The sequence below is a fragment of the Zophobas morio genome, unplaced genomic scaffold, assembly GCF_036711695.1.
Source record: "Zophobas morio isolate AGI-343-1 ecotype UQ-CSIRO unplaced genomic scaffold, CSIRO_AGI_Zmor_V1 ptg000017l, whole genome shotgun sequence".
NCBI lineage: Eukaryota > Metazoa > Arthropoda > Insecta > Coleoptera > Tenebrionidae > Zophobas > Zophobas morio.
Genome location: NW_026972122.1, coordinates 117,377 through 137,654, shown reverse-complemented (window position 1 = coordinate 137,654; position 20,278 = coordinate 117,377). Strand labels below are relative to the sequence as shown.

General features: G+C 38.3%; 6 protein-coding genes across 6 annotated transcripts; 1 reads left to right on the top strand and 5 right to left on the bottom strand.

Moving 5' to 3' along the window:
* Nucleotides 1-67: 67 nt before the first annotated feature.
* LOC135130044 (uncharacterized) lies at nt 68-1,069 on the top strand. The gene is made up of 3 exons (XM_064057352.1): nt 68-266; nt 342-679; nt 739-1,069. The coding sequence occupies exons 1-3, from the start codon at nt 251-253 to the stop codon at nt 946-948; spliced, it is 564 nt and encodes a 187-aa protein (XP_063913422.1). The 5' UTR covers nt 68-250; the 3' UTR covers nt 949-1,069.
* Nucleotides 1,070-1,967: 898 nt separating this feature from the next.
* On the bottom strand, nt 1,968-3,769 carry LOC135130043 (uncharacterized). Its single transcript, XM_064057351.1, has 2 exons — nt 2,609-3,769; nt 1,968-2,558 (listed from the first exon to the last, which is right to left on the bottom strand). Exons 1-2 carry the CDS (start codon nt 3,689-3,691, stop codon nt 2,160-2,162), a joined length of 1,482 nt encoding a protein of 493 aa, XP_063913421.1. The 5' UTR covers nt 3,692-3,769; the 3' UTR covers nt 1,968-2,159.
* Nucleotides 3,714-6,744, bottom strand: LOC135130042 (vitellogenin-1-like). The gene is made up of 3 exons (XM_064057349.1): nt 6,664-6,744; nt 3,844-6,578; nt 3,714-3,792 (listed from the first exon to the last, which is right to left on the bottom strand). The coding sequence occupies exons 1-3, from the start codon at nt 6,695-6,697 to the stop codon at nt 3,748-3,750; spliced, it is 2,814 nt and encodes a 937-aa protein (XP_063913419.1). The 5' UTR covers nt 6,698-6,744; the 3' UTR covers nt 3,714-3,747.
* Nucleotides 6,745-7,423: 679 nt separating this feature from the next.
* Nucleotides 7,424-9,130, bottom strand: LOC135130551 (piggyBac transposable element-derived protein 4-like). Its single transcript, XM_064057956.1, has one exon. The coding sequence runs from the start codon at nt 9,128-9,130 to the stop codon at nt 7,424-7,426; it is 1,707 nt and encodes a 568-aa protein (XP_063914026.1).
* A 1,580-nt stretch (nt 9,131-10,710) lies between these two features.
* LOC135130238 (uncharacterized) lies at nt 10,711-15,354 on the bottom strand. The gene is made up of 4 exons (XM_064057592.1): nt 15,313-15,354; nt 12,520-15,254; nt 11,278-12,468; nt 10,711-11,227 (listed from the first exon to the last, which is right to left on the bottom strand). Exons 1-4 carry the CDS (start codon nt 15,344-15,346, stop codon nt 10,829-10,831), a joined length of 4,359 nt encoding a protein of 1,452 aa, XP_063913662.1. The 5' UTR covers nt 15,347-15,354; the 3' UTR covers nt 10,711-10,828.
* Nucleotides 15,355-15,749: 395 nt separating this feature from the next.
* Nucleotides 15,750-20,201, bottom strand: LOC135130550 (uncharacterized). The gene is made up of 4 exons (XM_064057955.1): nt 20,112-20,201; nt 17,319-20,065; nt 16,076-17,266; nt 15,750-16,025 (listed from the first exon to the last, which is right to left on the bottom strand). The coding sequence occupies exons 1-4, from the start codon at nt 20,137-20,139 to the stop codon at nt 15,750-15,752; spliced, it is 4,242 nt and encodes a 1,413-aa protein (XP_063914025.1). The 5' UTR covers nt 20,140-20,201.
* Nucleotides 20,202-20,278: the final 77 nt, after the last annotated feature.

The window sequence follows — 20,278 nt, the reverse complement described above, 5'->3', positions numbered from 1 at the left end:
TGTAAACCCAAATGATTTAGAATAAGAATGATAGTCTAAGAAAGATCGAATTTGAGTATTATTTGGTCCAAGTGATAATAAACCTCCCATTGCACAGCAATGCCATTTACCTGCCCAAGGGTTATCCCCACCCGGCAAACACCCCACCAGTGTTTACGTGCGGGCGGCTGTAGGTATATAAGCCAAGTACCTTTTTCGTGCTTTCATTATGTCCGAGCTTTTCGAACTGTGAGGTTGGACGATTTTTACAATGGGCGGATCTTCTGGTAAGTACTTTAACTTTTAACTATTTTATTTTTTGTTTGTAAAGCATGCACTAATAGCTATTTTCTTCATTTCAGGAAGCGACTTCGCCACCGCTGGCCCTTCGAAGAAGCGGTCCTTCGACTGCGTCTCTCCCGCTGAGACGCAAGAGGAGAGGCCGCCGAAACGAAGACCGGGGATCGACCCCCAATCCATCCATCCTCAACCTCCTTCTCGTTCTCCTTCGCCTATAATTCCGCCTTTCATTTTTCCCTATTTCATCCCCAATCCTGTTGCCCACATTCCTATCCCCCATATCCCCACACCTGCCCACCTCGATCCCCCGCGAAGATTTCGTCCAAGGGTGCCAGCCCACTCGAGGGCTGTGAAGACCCTGCTGCCGCTCTTCATGGCTCAGGCGCCGTCATCTCAGAAGGTATGTATTTATTTCGTGTTATTTTGGATATAATGGACTAATATACATTTGTTTTGCAGACTGTGCCGCCAGGGACGGAGCTGCCGCCTCTCCCCGACATGGACGACGGCGTCAAGCCACTGTCCGAGTACCAGGCTTTCTGCGTGTGGAGGGCCCAGTGGGAGAGGCAATACTACCAGGAACGGAGGCTGACCCATCGAACCCTCGATGCGGCTCTCTTCCTGGATAGTTATTGCCTCAGCTTGGACGGTGGCTTTAGGTTAGTGTAGGTTAGGTTATGTTAGGTTTATATGTATATATAGTTATAAGTTAGGTTAGTTTAGTTATATGTGTATATATAGTTATTGGTTAGGTTAGGTTAGTTTAGTTTTATGTGTATTATTAGTTATAGGTTAGGTTTCTTAGTTTTAGCTGTACAAAATGTAAATATTTTAAATATATTTATAAAAATCAGCAAACCAAAATTTTTCTTATTCCTCGTAACCTAAACACATTTTTTCTGTTTTAAGTTGTCGGAGATTTCAAAACCACTCGAGTGATTTCCTTTTCCCCGAGATTCGTTCGAAATTTTTAAAAAAGATTCGGGCGGTTTGTTTACTTTTATCGCAAACGGCGGTGTATGTAGACATGTAACTATAGTTTATTGTTCTAATAATCAGGGATAAAAAACCTCTAGTTACTTGTTGATCGTCCTTTGATAGTAAAACTTATGTCTGCGCATTGCTCGACACGAAATAAAAAATATATATATACAGGGTGTCTCAGAAATAGGTACATTAATTTTAACCAGTAACAGAACTCGTGACACGGAACAACTTTTTTATATAGCATTTTTTGGAAAACTCAAGTCGAATTTAGAATTTTCCCACCTATATATTCACGAGCCGTCTATGTTCACCTTAAATAATAACAACACTACAACAATAAAGGAGGTACTCTAGCAACTGTTTTGTCATTGACAATCATTTTGATGTCAAGTATATGTTATTTAACAATTTTTAACTTGATAATTAAAAAGTCCCTGACATAACTCTATTAAAAAAGTTGTTGAGTTTGATGAGCTCCCACAACTGATTAAAATTGATGTACTTGTTTCTGAGACACCCTGTATGTATAATAGCGAATAATATTTTCTCGTATAATCTGTAAACTTTCTTATATTGATTACTCCTAGTGTAAATACGTTTAAACATAATTAATATCATTTATTATCTTTACCTTCATTCCTCTTATCTGATTTCCATTTTTATATTGTAAAGTTTTATACACTTGAAATTAGTCAAAAGTACCAGAATGTTCTCGGAAAAAACACAGCAATGGCAATGGTTAAAGTATTTATTGCCATAATTCTTCAACCTGACAACGTTGTTAAGCATTTTTTATTGGAAATATTTGTATTAAACGAGTGATAATAAACAAAAATTGTTACAATGTTCACTATTTTGGTACCATTGCTCATAAGTACTTATCAAATTAAGCTTCAAATTTTTTCTTTTGTAATGTTACTGGTCGAGGGCGATATTTTCTCAGCGGTGGGTACTTCCCGTTCCATGGAAGATATATTAGTCTTCGAAAAAAATAAGTTGCCAGTAGTCGGTGGAATTAACGATTTGACACCAGAATAACACTGACCGTACCAATAAGTTCCCTCAGGAATCGTGATCACCACGTGTCGTACATCATACTCCAAATGAACTCCACTCTGTTGAAGGAAGATAACGAGACGCTTATGGATGTCTTCATCAAATATACGATAGTGTAACCACTCTTCTTGACGTTCGTTTGAAGAAGCGTCTGCATCATATGTAATGTGATAATCGTTGGTTTCAGCTACAGGTAGTACTTCAAGAGTGTGGTCATTACGAACGAGTTTAACAGCCTACAAAAATTACTAAATCAAACAGAATTTAAGAATAATTTTTATCTTACGATTTTGTCATCAACCCGTTTTATGTAGACGTGGTCGTGTGATTCTAAATTGTTAGCGACGTACAAGGTCCATTCGTTTGGTACTACTTCTGACACAGCTTTTTGATTGAATTGACGACGCTTGGACCGGATGGTGCAGTGATCGATCTCGCCGTTTTCGTGCTTTTCTATAAAAGCTAAAGAGTACGTTGTAGATTCGGGGGTTATTTTAAACCAGTCCCAGTACTTTAGTGGTATTCCTGAAAATTCGTACGTTTGTTCTCTTGTCGCTACTTCAACATTAATTTCATGTGCTGCTAACGGGAACGTTACGTCTACTTTGAAAGAGTCTTCGGTGATATTTTCATTGTGTGCAATCTTGTAAGAGTAGTACTGGTTATAAAGACTCTTCAAGTCTTCTCCTAAATTAGTGACAATTTGTTTTAAGCGTGGTGGTACGTTAGTACTGGCGACTTCGTAAGTGTAGTGTCTGAGGGTGGTATGACTGACCAGACATTTCATGTTATGAGCAGAGTATGGTACCACATTCTGACAACTTGAATGTTTATACTTTCCACTTTTTTGTTCTAGGGAGCGTCTACCATTCGAGGAAATATCAATCACGGTGTTGTTAACACACTCTCCGTTGTCACTCTCCCCCATAGTTATACCCCAATGCCCATTTACTTCTTCTGGTGCCCATTTCTTGTAACCCTCAATACATACTCGAAAGTCTTTTTGTTTAGGAAGAATACGACTCAGCTTTAATTTCAAAGAACCATAATTATGACCTGAAGCAATTTCGGTTAACGCATCTAAATCCCACGTTTTCAGAATTTGGTTGTGTTTTTTGACACTATACACCAGGTGGAAGTGTAAATCGACTCCAGGGACGTGTGAACTGTTGCTAACGTATTCAAATATTTGCGATAAAGCGAAATCAATGTTGGTAACACCGAATTGGCTGCTTGGTTCTAGTCGAGCTACGAAACCGTAGGTCCCAGGTCTTGGAAGTAGTACTATGTCGCGGTGGAAATTTAGCCATGCCATGGCCCAGTGTTGTAAAGGCGAGTGGAAGTATTTAGATGAGGGATCGGCGAACATGTGTAGTCGATTCTTGAAGACACCATAAGGGGCATGGATGTCACTATCGTAGTTAACTAAATACAACCTGTGTCTAGATTGTGTTTGTCAAAGATAGGGTACTAAAACAAAATTAATTAATGAAATGCGAACAAGCAATTTTACTTACTTACGTCATGTCTAAATTTTTTGCCGTGACCGACACTTTGAAATTCTTCCCCCTGAGGTATAAACTCTCTTAGAACCTTTTCCTCGTAATCGTCAGAATCTCTGACAAAAACTAGCTGCGTTGCGTGAGTTCTAATCCCAGCGATGTTCATTTGGGGGTCATCATGTTTTTGCCAATGTACTTCTAAATTCTGTAGTTTAGAGTTCAACGACAAGTTAAAGTGAAGAGGAAAAAGTGCATCGTACGCGTGGTACTTGTTTATTCCTTGTCGTACGTCAGCGATGGGATTGTAGAAACTCAAACCGTGACTGTAGTGAATCCAAGTACCGTACTTGTTTTCAATGCGGAAATGAATACTGTCTCCCTCAATCTGCTTAGTTACACTCAAATTGTTGTAATGTACCTCCGGCATGAAGTACTCCCAAAAAGCGGGAATCCCGAGATCGGTTGGTATCATGTATGAATTGTACCTTTCGTAATTTATATGCAAGAGATTGAGGTTCCATTTCGAAGCGTATGCGAGGAACAAGCCCAAGAGGCCCATCATTTCGTTCAAACTTCTTTTATCGAAAGCGAAAGTGTTGATAACTTGACCACGTCTGGCAATACTGGCTTCAACATGAAAATCAAAACTGTCTATTTGACTCAGTGATATAATATCAACTAGAGATTGTATGAGTCCTGGATCTTTATCCCTTCCATCTTGAATTTTCCAATATACCACCCACTCTTCTTCATAACTGTTGAACAGTTGGGAAGTAACATAATAACAATAAATACGTAAATCTTCGGCTTTGATGTAGTACTTTTGAATGCCAGTGCTAAATCCGAACAGTTCGTCTCGGTACCCAAAGAAGCTGACACTTGAGGTGCCACGGCGAGGAGGTGGGCTAAATTTCATTAATTGAGCTAATTTTAATCTAACATCTTGGTGACAATAATCGGTTGACTCTATCAAAGTCTGCACAAGTGTGTAATGAATCCGGTACAATTCTTGATCGGGTTCAGTCAACATGAACGTGAAGATGTTCCTCAACATTGTCAAACTCGGTCTAGAATACATAATGTAATAATAACAAAATGCTCTCACTGCAAGTTTCTCGTGACGATTGGTAAAAATAGGCCAAAAGGTCTCTATTATCTTGTCAGGACCAGAGTTGAAAAGAATCGGCGGTGCCGCAGCCCAAATTGCCATGTATCGTAAATTTTGATTCGACCACCATTCACCGTTGAACGCTGGAACCAAGCGCTGGGCAAGAATAGGTAATTTCATGTTGTGAAGACCCAGAAGGTAAGTCACTTGGACTATGTACTTCGTAGAGTTTCGTAAATTGTGGATGTACTCATCTACGTACTTCTCATAGGGTTCCTGAGAGCTGTCTGAATTGGACTGGAGTTGATGAACGTACGATTTATAAATTATGTTGCCGAAGCTCAAGATGGCGACTTTCTGTATATCCCAGCTGTACTTTGAATCCAAGTGGATGAGGTCTTCGAGATTTTGGACTAAATCGAGCGAAGGTCGGATGTGGCCTGCGATGTTCTGTAATAACTCGACGGCTAAATCATCAGGTACTGTCTTAGTAATGATTAAAGTTTTGATATAGAGGGTCGAGGCTTCGGTACCTACTAAAGGAAGAATGTGGTAGAAGACATTTAGTGCCTGCGTTGACAACATCGATTGTAACTCCTTGAATTTTTCAAGTGTGAATTTGAGTAATATTTGCTGCACACGATTGATTAACTGACCGCGTTTATGATCCGGTTCTTTGGTATTAATATGGTCTTCGTGCATATATTGTGGTATATCTTCCAGCATATCGCGTACCATGGGTAAGAGTTTGTCGTAGTCGATGCTTCGTCGACCGTTCGTTTCGTCGTTTGTTTTTTTGTCAAACGAAACATAACTCAAACTGTTCTCAAAATATTCCTCACCAATCTGGTACTTATTCTTTATCGGTACGACCTCAGCTAAATCAAAATTCTGATTTACCAAAATCATCTGAACGTCAGATTTGGCTGTAAATGGATAATAAATAATGGATCCCACCGTAGTAACTTTCTTAACAACATAACAGTCCCCTTCTTTTTCAAGAGCATAGGTTTTCTTACTGTCATGCATTACCGGTACTCCATTTGTCACATCACAAGACGTCCCTTCAGTATTAGTAACAATGTGCGAAAAAATGTTTTCACTATCAGGCATATTGTGTAACTTGTGCACTTCCATCTTCCCTCCTTTCTGAGGAAAAACACTATAGACATCTTCACCATGTCCATAGATGGAATTCTCTTTCATCACAAACGATTCCGGACGGTGGTACTCTTTCTGAAGGAAGGTAGTGTTTAGCTGAAAAATACTCGCGATTGCTTTCTTGATGTTGCGCGAAAAGTCCATTTCGTTGTTTTGTGTTGAAATTCCTTCGACCAAGCCACCGTCAGTATAGGTGATTTTAAATGCATTTTCCAAAGCTTGTACTTCCGGAAGTAGTGATACATTTTTGGCTTCATATTCGTGAAAATGGTCAATGATTCCGTTGTAGAGTCGATGTGTTAGATCCGTGAGTTTGACAACTATTGTGTTGTTGTAAGGCTGAAGATGGATTTTACCTTGAAGGGCGTATTGGGAGGCATATTGTACTGGGAGATGGGTGCCAGCTTTGATGTCTGCATTCCACGAAAAGATCGTTTTTTTGTCGGGTGGTATTAGCTGGTGGAAAGCGCGTGTAGACGCTATGACTGCAATAAGTTATTTTGATATTAAAAATAAATAAATAAATACATAATTAAATAAATGAATAAATAAATAAAAAATATCACGTACCGACAAGCAGTGTAAAAAATTGGAGTGTGTTCATTTTAGGTTTTTTATAAAATAGCAGCAATCAATTTGAAACATTTTATTTTATATGCATTTTGACCTTTTGAACTTGGCCTGGAAGAAATATTAATTATTAAGTATTTTAAAGACACTTACGAAATTAAACATTGATATAAAAAACACTGTAATTAGTTAATGCAAGTTTGTCAAAAATTTGATTAAGTAATCTAGTTCATTCTCAAACAATAATAACCAGATAATCACAGTAAGACTTGTTTTTATAGGTCAATCAGTAGGGTACTTTTTAGTATCAGGTCCAACATTCTGGTACTGTTTAACACATTCGCTGCCACATTTTAGGAACAATCAGTCCCAAGGGGCCGAATTCAGTTTTTGAACGAATTTTCAAAATTTTGCAGAAATAAACACTTGAAGGAAGTAGTAAGTGTACTGGACACAAAAAAAACAAGTTTTAGAAATTTTGGAAAATTAACGCGCCTGAGCGTGACTGGCACTGGTAATGAAAACTGCATACCCAATGCCGCCCAACGCGCAAGAGCGTTAAATTTTAGAAATTAGTTTGCTTCAACACATGATATGAATAACGAAAGAAACAAAAAATAAATAAATAAAATCTCTCCATTTTATTACAAAAATTAGTAAAACAAACAAAACTTAACAAAAACATTTGTTATATTGCAAAACGAAAACTAAAAACAACTTCAAATAAACAAAAATTCGAAATATTCATATAAAAAATTGATTATACGTGTGTAAGCGTTGCACAATCGAGGCAGTAGCCTGGAAGACCTGGACATTTCTGGCAGACGTATGTTGTATCCGTGCGCTTATTCTTTTTGTAGCACGTCTTACACGCCTTTCTCTTTATTTTCCCAGACGATGTTTTCTCCTCACGCTTGACCAAATAATGTGCGTCAAGTTTTGGCTGATTTTCTTGCACAACAGTTTGTGTTGGTAGCAATTTGCGTATTACCGCAACTCTAAAATCGTATAAATTCATTTTTTTACCCGAGTATTTATTGTAAAGTCCGTGAGCATTTATTAGCATCATTTGAAGAATATGAACGAAAATTTTAGTTGGCCACCTTATAGTCTTCCTTTCGCATGGATAATACGATAATAATTGATCTTGCCTATCTACTCCTGCCATATATGTATTGTATTGGATTATTGGCAGAGGCTTTTCTCTAGTATCTCCTCTTCTGTTTGTGACATTTAGCATAGTATTCTCATATTCATTAGATATGTAGCACACATCTCTCTTGTCTTTCCATTTGCCAACTAATATACCCCCTGAATATCTTGCAATAGTTTCACCTCGCTTTAATTTTTTTTGTTTGACTTCAGTTGGACAGTCTTTTCGGTCAATACGGAGTGTGCCTGTGCAATGTGTGTTTTGCTTCAGCAACGTTTTGGCAAGAGCGGGACTATTATAAAAGTTGTCCATGTATAAAGAGTGTCCAACATTTAACTTGCCATCTAAAAGATGCAGAACAACTTTTTCAGTGTGACCTTTTCCGCCGCAATCATCCAGTGAACCTGTGTACACCATGAATTTTAAAATAATTCCATTAGGGTCGGTTAGCATGTACAATTTTATTCCGTATTTATGTCGTTTGTTTTTTATATATTGACGAAATACCAGTCTACCGCGCCACAACATCATGGACTCATCTAAGCTCAACTCTCTGCCAGGATAAAATATTTTGCTCATTCTTTCATTGAAAAAACGTACGGGTGGTCTAATTTTATGCAATCTGTCTTGGGGAACTGCCTCACCGGGTTCTGGATTTTTTGCAAAATGGAGCGTTCTCATTATTAGTAAAAATCTATTTCTACTCATACTAGAATGAAAAATATTTATATTGAACAGTGGGTCTGTCTTCCAATAATCCTGCAATCTACTCATTCTAATGTTACCCATGTGCAAGAGTAATCCCAAGAAGACGATCATTTCTTCATTTGTCGTTTCTTTCCAGTTAGTTATTCTGGATTTTTCTTTAGTTCCTTTGGATAAAAAAACTTCCGTTGCATATATGTTGGTCTGCTCTACTATGCTTTCCAGAAACTCATGAGTCAAAAACATCATGAAAAAATCTATCGGCTCCTTACCAGGAATTGGAATAAGCATTTTCTCTTCTTTGGTAAATTCTACTGATTTCATAGAGCCTGAATCCTCTGTCCATTGAAATTCGTCCTTGTTGGTACTAACAGTCTGAGTTTGTTGAAAATCAAAAATACTCTCATCTTCGTCACCAGATTCCGACGAGGAATCTTCACTTCCGTCGTTCAAGTAGATGTCAACGTCACTATCACTACTCGCTTCTAAGATGGCCTGAAGTTCGTCATCAGTAAGAAACTTCTTTGTGCTAGCTCTTTTATTATTTTGTGAGATTTTCATACGTTTTGGAGCCGAAGGCCCAGCCTCGACTTCGTCCGTGTCGTTCATTTTGTCAGACTGACAATTAAGTCCAAAATCGAAAACCGCAAGCGGGAAATTTAAAAAGAATATTTAAGCTAGTGCCTGGCTAAATTTCATGTTCCTATGCCAGTGCCAGTGTAAATGGCAGCATGTTGAATTTAAAACGCATCGAAACGCTCTAGAGCGTGAGAGGCATTGCCAAAACGAGCGCCATCACGCGCTAGCGCGGGAACGGCAGCGAATGTGTTAAGATTTTATACAATACTCTTAAAGAAGTTTTGTATAAAATCTGCAACAAAAAAAATAATTTGAATAATCTGCAGCCAATAATTGTCGCAGCTTGGAGTAATCGTATTGTAAAATATATTTTACTGAGCATACACACCCCTTAATAAATTTTACATTTGGTTTTAAATAATAAATTGGAACAAAAAACTTTCTTTCATGAATTTAAACAAATTTTCACCACTTCGTAACCACCCGATGTACGACTTGTAAACAAATAATATTTTTTAAATGAAACGTGATAATTGCGAATTTAACAATCTCGATGACACACAATTTCTAAAAAAAAAATTTGATAAATGCATTAAGTGATAATGAATTAATTTTAATATTTAAACCTTTATATCAGCTTAACGCATATCTTACTTAAGTAGTACATGTTTTAAGGTTATCGTGATCATGGAAAATCACTAATCAAAACGTTTATATGTACCTTCCAAAGCTTTTTGACGTCATTTCAAAATCTGTATATAGGTATTTTTAATCGTACGTACTATACGGGTTGTGGTTAGAAAATACATTTTTTAAAGTTTACTTTTACACTTGGGCAAAATATCGAGTGATTAATAATGTTTGTGATTTTTTTTTGTCAGTTTAGCGACATAAGTATTTAAAATTTTATGAGAGCATACCCAATATCAGTAGCTGCATTTTCTCATTAATTTTTAAGTGGAATTTATAAACTTGTTGTTGACGTTGAAGTTCCCGTTGAAGTTGCTGATCCCGTTGATGTTGCATTTAGAGCTGAAAATTGTCATTTATAAACTCCGTTGCCAAGTTGCGTATTTAAAGGGTTTGCAGAAGAAAAGTGGAAGATTTAAGTTGATTACTACAAAAATTTACCATTTTAGACATGTTTTAGTTTCTTGTTGTCGAAATAAGCCTACACATGTTAAGAAGAAAAAAGGGAAAATGTAAACCCCGCCCACCCACCCTATCTCAATTGTGATGATTTTTTATTTAATCGTCGAGACCCACAGCAGCGAAATTTAATTGCAAAATCCGTATTATTTCTCTATAAGAAATTACCATGTAAGACATGTTTTTAAGTATCATGTTATTCAAAAAATACCTACTATGTATATTAAGAAAAAATTAAAGCTTAAGTTTAAGCCCCACCTATATCTGCCCTGATCTAAACATGAAGTTGTCATTCGTTGGCGGACCTAGGGGCGGAGCAAAATCGCAAAATCCATATTTTCTTACAAAAATTTTGCCTTTTTGTTTTAGTATGTCTATACTTCTTTTCACAACATGAAACTAAAAAACACACCAATGGCAGTGGTTCCAGTTTTTAATACCGTAATTCTTCAAAATGACAGTTGTTGTTAAGCATTTTTTATTGAAAATATTTGCATTAAACGAGTGATAATACACAAAACTTGTTACAATTTACACTATTTTGATCCCATGGCTCGTAAGCATTTACTACATTAAGCTTCAAATTTTTTCTTTTGGAAAGTTATTGGTCGAGGGCGATATTTTCTCAATGGTGGGTACCTCCCATTCCATGGAAGATATATTAGTTTTCGAAAAAAATAAGTTGCGAGTAGTCGATGGAATTAACGGTTTGGCACCAGCATAACACTGACCATGCCAATGTGTTTCCTCAGGAATCGTGATCACCACGTGTCGTACATCATACTCCAAATGAACTCCACTCTGTTGAAGGAAAATAATGAGACGCTTATGGATATCTACATCAAATACACGATAGTGTAACCACTCTTCTTGGTGTTCGTTTGTAGAAGCGTCTCCATCATACGTAATGTGATAATCGTCGGTTTCAGCTGCAGGTAGTACTTCAAGAGTGTGGTCGTCACGAATGAGTTTAACAGCCTGGAAGAATTATTAAATCAAAGAGGATTTAAGAATAGTTTTTATCTTACGATTTTGTCATCAAGTCGTTTTATGTAGACGTGGTCGTGTGACTCTAAATTGTTAGCGACGTACAAGGTCCATTCGTTTGGTACTACTTCTGACACAGATTTTTGATTGAGCTGACGACGATCTGACTGGATGATGCAGTGATCGATATCGCCGTTTTCGTACTGTTCTATAAAAGCTAAAGAATACGTTGTAGATTCCGGGGTTATTTTAAACCAGTCCCAGTACTTTAGTGGTATTCCTGAAAATTCGTACGTTTGTTCCCTTGTCGCTACTTCAACATTAATTTCATGTGCTGCTAAGGGAAACGTTACGTCTACTTTGAAAGAGTCTTGGGTGATATTTTCATTGTGTGCAATCTTGTAAGAGTAGTACTGGTTAAAAAGACTCTTCAAGTCTTCTCCTAAATTAGTGACAATTTGTTTTAAGCGCGGTGGTACGTTAGTACTGGTGACTTCGTAAGTGTAGTGTCTGAGAGTGGTATGACTGATCAGACATTTCATATCATGAGCAGAGTATGGTACCACATTCTGACAACTTGAGTGTTTATATTTTCCACTTTTTTGTTCCAGGGAACGTCTACCATTCGAGGAAATATCAATCACGGTGTCGTTAACACATTCTCCGTTGTCACTCTCCCCCATAGTTATACCCCAATGCCCATTTACTTCTTCTGGTGCCCATTTCTTGTAACCCTCAACACATACTCTAAAGCCTTTTTGTTTAGGAATAATACGACTCAACTTTAATTTCAAAGAACCATAATTATGACCTGAAGCAATTTCGGTTAACGCATCTAAATCCCACGTTTTTAAAATTTGGTCGTGTTTTTTGACACTATACACCAGGTGGAAGTGTAAATCGACTCCAGGGACGTGGGAACTGTTGCTAGCGTATTCAAATATTTGCGATAAAGCGAAATCAATGTTGGTAACACCGAATTGGCTGCTTGGTTCCAGTCGGGCTACGAAACCGTAGGTTCCAGGTCTTGGAAGTAGTACTATGTCGCGGTGGAAATTTAGCCATGCCATGGCCCAGTGTTGTAAAGGCGAGTGGAAGTATTTGGATGAGGGATCGGCGAACATGTGTAGTCGATTCTTGAAGACACCATACGGGGCATGGATGTCACTATCGTAGTTAACTAAATACAACCTATAGCCTGTGTCTAGATTGTGTTTGTCAAAGATAGGGTACTAAAACAAAATTAATTAACGAAATCCGAAGAAACTATTTTACTTACTTACGTCATGTCTAAATTCTTTGCCGTGACCGACACTTTGAAATTCTTCTCCCTCAGGTACAAACTCCCTTAAAACCTTTTTCTCGTAATCGTCAGAATCTCTAACAAAAACTAGCTGCGTTGCGTGAGTTCTAATCCCAGCGATGTTCATTTGGGGGTCATCATGTTTTCGCCAATGTACTTCTAAATTCTGTAGTTTAGAGTTCAACGACAAGTTAAAGTGAAGAGGAAAAAGTGCATCGTAGGCGTGGTACTTGTTTATTCCTTGTCGTACGTCAGCGATGGGATTGTAGAAACTCAAACCGTGCCTGTAGTGAATCCAAGTACCGTACTTGTTTTCAATGCGGAAATGAATACTGTCTCCCTCAATCTGCTTAGTTACACTCAAATTGTTGTAATGTACCTCCGGCATGAAGTACTCCCAAAAAGCGGGAATTCCGAGATCGGTTGGTATCATGTACGAATTGTACCTTTCGTAATTTATGTGCAAGAGATTGAGGTTCCATTTCGAAGCGTATGCGAGGAACAAGCCCAAGAGGGCCATCATTTCGTTCAAACTTCTTTTATCGAAAGCGAAAGTGTTGATAACTTGACCACGTCTGGCAATACTGGCTTCAATAAGAAAATCAAAACTGTCTAGTTGACTCAGTGATACAATATCAACTAGAGATTGTATGAGTCCTGGATCTTTATCTCTTCCATCTTGAATTCTCCAATAAAATACCCACTCCTCTTCGTAAATGTCGAACAGTTGGGAAGTAAGATAATAAGCATAAATACGCATATCTTCGGTTCTCAAGTAGCACGTTTCAATACCACCACTAAATCCGAACATTTCGTCTCGGTACCCAAAGAAGCTGATACCTGATGTGCCACGGCGAGGAGGTGGGCTAAACTTTATGAGTTGAGCTAATTTTAATTTAGCATCTTGGTGACAAGGATCGGTTGACTGTATCATAGTCTGTACAAGTGTGTAATGAAGCCGGTACAACTCTTCATCAGGTTCAGTCAACATGAACGTGAAGATGTTCTTCAACATTGTCAAACTCGGTCTAGAATACATAATGTAATAATAACAAAATGCTCTCACTGCCATTTTTTCGTGACGATTGGTAAAAATAGGCCAAAAGTTCTCTATCATCTTGTCAGGACCAGAATAGAAAAGAATCGGCGGTGCGGCAGCCCAAATTGCCATGTATCGCAAATTTTGATTCGACCACCATTCACCGTTGAACGCTGGAACCAAGCGCTGGGCAAGAATGGGTAGTTTCATGTTGCGAAGACCCAGAAGGTACGTCACTTGGACTATGTATCTTGTAGAGTTCCGTAAATTGTATATGTACTCATCTACGTACTTCTCGTAGGGTTCCTGAGAGCTGTCTGAATTGGACTGGAGTTGCTGAACGTACGATTTGTAGATAATGTTACCGAAGCTCAAGATGGCGACTTTTCGTACATCCCAACTGTACTTTGAATCCAAGTGGATGAGCTCTTCGAGTTTTTGGACTAAATCGAGCGAAGGTCGGATGTGGCCTGCGATGTTCTGTAATAACTCGACGGCTAAATTATCAGGTACTGTCTTAGTAATGATTAAAGTTTTGATGTAGAGAGTCGAGGCTTCGGTGCCTACTAAAGGAAGAATGTGGTAGAAAGCATTTAGTGCTTGTTTTGACAACGTCCACTGTAACTCCTTGAATTTCTCAAGTGTGAATTTGAGTAAAATTTGCTGCACACGATTGATTAACTGGCCGCGTTTATGATCTGGTTCTTTGGTATTAATATGGTCTTCGTGCATATATTGTGGTATATCTTCCAGCATATGGCGTACCATGGGTAAGAGTTTATCGTAGTCGATGATTTGTCGACCGTTCGTTTCGTCGTTTGTTTTTTTGTCAAACGAAACATAGCTCAAACTGTTCTCAAAATATTCCTCACCAATCTGGTACTTATTCTTTATGGGTACGACTTCATCTAAATCAAAATTTTGGTTTACCAAAATCATCTGAGCGTCAGATTTGGCTTTAAATGGATAGTAAATAATGGATCCCATTGCAGTAATTTTCTTAACAACATAACAATCGTCGTTTTTTTCAAGAACATAGGTTTTCTTACTGTCATGCATTACCGGTACCCCGTTTGTCGCACCACAAGACACCCCTTCAGTATTAGTAACAAAGTGCGAATATATTTTTGCACTGTCAGGCATATTGTGTAACTTGTGCACTTCCATGTTCCCTCCCTTCTGAGGAAAAATACTATAGAGGTCGTCACCATGTCCATAGACGGAATTCTCTTTCACCACAAACGATTCCGGACGGTGGTACTCTTTCTGAAGGAGGGTACTATTTAGTTGAAAAATACTCGCGATTGCTTTCTTAATGTTGCGCGAAAAATCCATTTCGTTGCTTTGTGTGGAAATTCCTTCGACCAAGCCACTGTCAGTGTAAGTGATTTTAAATGCATTTTCCAAATCGTGTACTTCGGGAGGTAGTGATACATTCTTGGCTTCATATTCGTGGAAATGGTCAACGATTCCGTTGTAGAGTCGATGTGTTAAATCGGTAAGTTTGACAACTATTGTGTTGTTAGAAGGCTGAAGATGGATTTTACCTTGAAGGGCGTACTGGGAGGCGTATGTTACTGGTAGATGGGTACCAGCTTTGACTTCTGCACTCCACGAAAAGATCGCTTCTTTGTCGGGTGGTATTAGCTGATGGAAAGCGTGCGTTGTCACTATGGCTGCAATGGGTTTTGTTGATATTTTAGCAAAACAATAAAATAAATAAGTACGACGTACCGACAAGCAGTGTAGAAAGTTGGAGTGTGTTCATTGTTAGATTTTTTGCAAAATACTAGGAATAATCAGTTTGACACATTTGATTTTATATGCATTTCGACCTTTTGAACTCTGATTGAAAAACATGCTTAATGATTTCTTTAAAGACAACGATAAAACATAATCGTTGTTTTATCCTTGGACACGGATAAGTTCTTCAAAAATTTGATTAACTTATTCTCAAACAAAAATAAACAGATAATCACAGTAAGACTTGTTTTTATAGGTCAATCGGTAGTGTACTCAAGTTGATAAAACGAATAAGACGACGTTTTGAGAACGGAGGATAACGTACCCTAAAAGCACCATAAACTAGAACAATGCACGACCTAACCTATCAAGAACTCTCGTAAATTTGTAGCTTTGAGATCAAAAAACCCTAAGGAACAACCAAATACTCATATATTTGTATTATAACACTGACCACTCCAAGTACCTATTTCAGCAACTCTAAATATCACACATTTAACATCATATTCTAGAATAATCCCACTTTGTTGCAGGAAAATGACGACAGGTTTGTTAATGTCTTCAGTCAATATACGATAGTGTACCCAGTCTTCTTGATACTCTTTTAACAAAACAATAGTATCATCTAATTTGAGGTAATATTCATTGGCTTCACCTTCTGGCAGTACTTCAAACACGTGGTCGCCATGAGTTATTTTTACACCCTGAAATAACCCTCGAATCAGAAATAATATAACAAAGTTTTTTAACTTACTATGTTGTTATCAATTCGCTTTAAATATACAGAGTGTAAATTATTAGCAACATACAAGGTCCATTCATTTGGTACTATTTCCGATATGTACTTTTTATTGAAATAACGGTAATCGGAATGGACGATGCAATGATTAATCTCACCGTTTTCGTACTTTTCTAGAAAAAATAAAGAGTATGTTGTAGATTCAGGTGCGACTTTAAACCAGTCCCAGTACTTTAGTGGTACTCCTGAAAACTCGTACGTTTGTTCAGTTGTCGCTACTCCAACATTAACTTCATGTGCCGCTAACGGAAACGTGACATCTACTTTGAAGGAGTCTTTGGTGATATTTTCAATAGGTTCAATCTTATAAGTATAATAAGAGTGAAAAAGACTTCTTAAATCCGTCCCCAGATTTGTAAAAATCTGTTTCAAAGTCGACGATACTTTAGTACCGGTTATTTCATAAGTATAATGTCTCAGGGTACTAAGACTGAACAAACACTTCATGCTGCGTTGATTGTCGTCAGAGTATGCTGCAACATGCTGACAACTTGAATGCTTATGTCTGCCATCTTTTTGTTCATAGGAACGTTCACCGATAGAAGTAATATCGATCAGAGTGTCATTACTGCACTCCTGGTCGTTGCTTTCTCCCACGCTCACACTCCAATGTCCCTCTACTTCATTCAATGTCCAATTTTTATGCCCCTGTATACATATCTGGTACCGCTTTTGCTTGGGAAGAACCCGGCTTAGCTGCATTTGCAAGTCACCATAATTATGACCTGAAGAAAACTTAAGCCAAACCCGTAATTCCCAACTTTTTAAAATTTCCTCGTGATTTCTGACTTCGTACTCCACGTGCGAACGCGACTCGAATCCAGGAACGAATGAACTATTACTAAGAACGTCTAAGTCCATCGACCAAGTGAAATCAATATTCGTAACATTGAATTTGCTACTGGGTTCCAATCGAGCTACAAAACCGTAGATTCCAGGTCTTGGAAGTAGTACCATATCGCGATGGAAATGTAGCCATGCCAAAACCCAGTGTTGTGAAGGCGAATGAAAGTATTTAGATGACGGATCGGCGAACGTCATCAGTCGGTTTTTGAAGACACCAAACGGGGCATGAATGTCGCTATCGTAGTTAATTAAGTACCATCTGTAGCCTGTGTCTAGATTGTCTTCGTCGAGAAGAAGGTACTAAAAGAAAAAACATTAACTTGTAGGTGACACGTACTTAAGTACTACTTACATCATGTCTAAACTCTTTGTTATGACCCACAGTTTGGAAATTGTCTCCTTCTGGAAGGAACTCACTCAAGACTTTTTTGTCGTAGTCGTCGGAATCTCTAGCAAAAACGAACTGTGTCACGTGGGCTCTAAATCCGATGATGTTCCTGACTGGGTTTTCGGATTTTTCCCAATTCACTTGTAATTTTTTGTCTTCGAAATGCATTTTTACAGTAAAATGAAGAGGAACAAGAGCATCGTAGGCATGATACTTGTTTATTCCTTGGTGTACATCAGCAATGGGGTTGTAGAAACTCAGACCATGTCTGTAGTGAATCCAAGCACTATATTCATTGCTAATATGAAGATTAATATCGTTCTTGTCGAATTTTGAAAACTCTACATTGAACTTATTGTGGTGTACCTCAGGCATCAGGTACTCCCAAAACGCCGGAATACCCAGATCCGTCGGTATCAAATAAGAGTTATACCTTTCGTGATTTATATATAAGAGATTTTTTTCAAAACTTTGCAGGAGTACGACAAAGTACTGCAAAGTAGTGACCATTTTTTGCACATTATTTTTATCGAACGCGAACGTGTTGATAATCTGGCCACGTCTAACAATCACTGCGTCTATGTGAAAATCAAAATTGTCTAGTTCACTCTTTGTCATTATATCAGCGAGGGACCGCATAAGACCCGGGTCTGTATCTCTTCCATCATAAATCTTCCAGTACACGGCCCAATCTTCTTCATAGTTATAGAACAACTGGGAAGTGGCGTAATAGGCATAAATGCGGAACCCCTTCGACTTCAAGTAGTACTTTTGCACACCGGCACTGAATCCAAACTCTTCATCTTGGTACCCGAAGAAACTAATTTCTGAGACGCCACGACGAGGTGGTGGAGTAAACTTCATGAGTTGCGCTAACCTCAATCTAGAATCTTGATGACAAGGATCGGTGGACTGCATCAAAGTCTGCGAGAGGGTGTAATGAAGTCGGTACAATTCTTCATCGGGTTCAGTCAACATATACGTGAAGATGTTCCTTAGCATCGACATATTCGGTCTAGAAGACATAATGTAATAGTACGATATTGCCCTTAGGGCCACGTTTTCGTCACGATTAGTAAAAATAGGCCACAACGTCTCTATTGTCGTATCAGGACCAAAGTTGAAAAAAATAGGTGGTGCGGCAGCACAGACCGCCAGATATCGCAAGTGTTGGTTAGACCACCACTCACCATTGAACGTCGGAACTAGACGACGAGCAACATTGGGTAGTTTCATATTACCAACACCCAAAAGATAAGTTATTTGTTCAATGAACGATGTCGAGTTTCGTAAATTCCAAAAATAGTGGTCCACATATTTTTCGTAAGGTTGGCAAGGATCGTCTGACTTTGACTCGAGTTGATGGACGTACGATTTGTAAATTATGTTGCCGAAATTCAAGATGGCGACTTTTCGTAAATCCCAGCTGAACGTTGAATCCAAATGGATCAGGTCTTCGAGTTTCTGGACTAAATTGACTGAAGGTTGGATGTGTGCTGCGATCTTCTGCAACAAGTCGATCGCTAAATCTTCGGGTATTGTTTTGGTAACTATCAACGATTTAATGTAGAGGGTTGAAGCTTCGGTGCCTATTAAAGGGAGAATGTGGTAGAAGGTATTTAGAGCTTCGTCTGACAACAACGTCTGCAGCTCTTCTAATTTCTGGACACTAAACTTGAGTAAAATTTGTTGAACACGATTGACTAATTGACCACGTTTTTGGTCTGGTTCTTGGGTGTTAATGTGATCTTCGCGCATATATTGGGGGATATCGTCTAGCATATTTTTTAACATAGACAAGAGTTTATCGTAGTCGATGCTTCGTCGACCGTTCGTTTCATCCAAAATCGGCTGTTCTTTTCTGTCAAACGGAACGTACTTCAAACTTTTATCAAAATATTCTTCGTCGAGGTGGTAATTTTCCTTTATCGGTATCACTTCAGCTAAATCAAAATTCTGGTTTATCGAAATCAATTGAGCGTCAGATCGTGCTTTAAACGGATAGTAGACAATAGATCCTACCACAGTAATAGTCTTAACAACATAAGAACCTTCTTCTTTATCAAGAACATAGTTTTTTTGACTACCGTGCACAACGGTTTTTCCTTTTGACGCATCACACGACAGTCCTTGTGTGGTGGTCACAAAGTGAGAGTAAATATTTTCTTGATCAACCATATTGTGTAACTTGTGTACTTCCAGTCTGTCTTGGTCTTGTGGATAAACACTATACACGTCACTACCGTGTCCATAGATCGAATTCTCCTTCGCCACAAACGATTCCGGTCGATGGTACTCTTTCCCAATGATAGTACTATTTAACTGAAGAATAGCGGCAATTGCTTTCTTGATATTGCGTGAAAATTCTTTCTCTTTGACTTGGGTCGCGATTCCTTCCACTAACCCGTCGTCACTGTACGTGATTCTGAACACATTTTCCAGATCGTCAACCTCCTGAGGTAGTGATATATTTTTGGCTTCGTATTCGTGACGATGATCGACGATTCCATTGTACAGACGATGAGTCAAATCGGTCAGTTTCACGAAAACTGAGTTATTATGGGGTTGAAGGTGAATTTTACCTTGAAGTGCGTACTGGGAGGCATATGGTACTGGAAGGTGAGTACCGGCCTCAATGTCTGCGCTCCACGAATAGATGGTTTCTTTGTCTGGTGGAATCAAGTGGTGAAAAGCTTGTGTCGTCGTTAAAACTACAATTGAATTGATATTGACTTACAAACATAGTTAGGGACTCACATAGTAAAAAGTAATGAAGTGCGTTCATTATCACTTTTTAGCACTGTTAGTAACTCATTGAAAACGTCTGCTTTTATACGTGTGCATGTGTGACCTTGTGACTTATGTTTGGCAGAGATAAAACTTTGTGTTATTCTTGAACGGTGTCAGATATCAAATTAGTTATT

Bases quoted from the DNA above. Each gene is read 5' to 3' on its own strand.
- LOC135130044 (XM_064057352.1), top strand. The intron at 680-738 runs GTATGTATTTAT...TTTGTTTTGCAG, and splicing joins AGGCGCCGTCATCTCAGAAG to ACTGTGCCGCCAGGGACGGA.
- LOC135130043 (XM_064057351.1), bottom strand. From the start codon at position 3,691: ATGTTCGCCGATCCCTCATCTAAATACTTCCACTCGCCTTTACAACAC. The intron at 2,559-2,608 runs GTAAGATAAAAA...TAATTTTTGTAG, and splicing joins AACGGGTTGATGACAAAATC to GCTGTTAAACTCGTTCGTAA.
- LOC135130042 (XM_064057349.1), bottom strand. From the start codon at position 6,697: ATGAACACACTCCAATTTTTTACACTGCTTGTCG. The intron at 6,579-6,663 runs GTACGTGATATT...AACTTATTGCAG, and splicing joins ATTTTTTACACTGCTTGTCG to TCATAGCGTCTACACGCGCT. The intron at 3,793-3,843 runs GTAAGTAAGTAA...ATTTTGTTTTAG, and splicing joins GCAAAAAATTTAGACATGAC to TACCCTATCTTTGACAAACA.
- LOC135130551 (XM_064057956.1), bottom strand. From the start codon at position 9,130: ATGAACGACACGGACGAAGTCGAGGCTGGGCCTTCGGCTCCAAAACGT.
- LOC135130238 (XM_064057592.1), bottom strand. From the start codon at position 15,346: ATGAACACACTCCAACTTTCTACACTGCTTGTCG. The intron at 12,469-12,519 runs GTAAGTAAGTAA...ATTTTGTTTTAG, and splicing joins GCAAAGAATTTAGACATGAC to TACCCTATCTTTGACAAACA. The intron at 11,228-11,277 runs GTAAGATAAAAA...TAATTCTTCCAG, and splicing joins AACGACTTGATGACAAAATC to GCTGTTAAACTCATTCGTGA.
- LOC135130550 (XM_064057955.1), bottom strand. From the start codon at position 20,139: ATGAACGCACTTCATTACTTTTTACTAT. The intron at 20,066-20,111 runs GTGAGTCCCTAA...ATTCAATTGTAG, and splicing joins ACTTCATTACTTTTTACTAT to TTTTAACGACGACACAAGCT. The intron at 17,267-17,318 runs GTAAGTAGTACT...TTTTTCTTTTAG, and splicing joins ACAAAGAGTTTAGACATGAT to TACCTTCTTCTCGACGAAGA.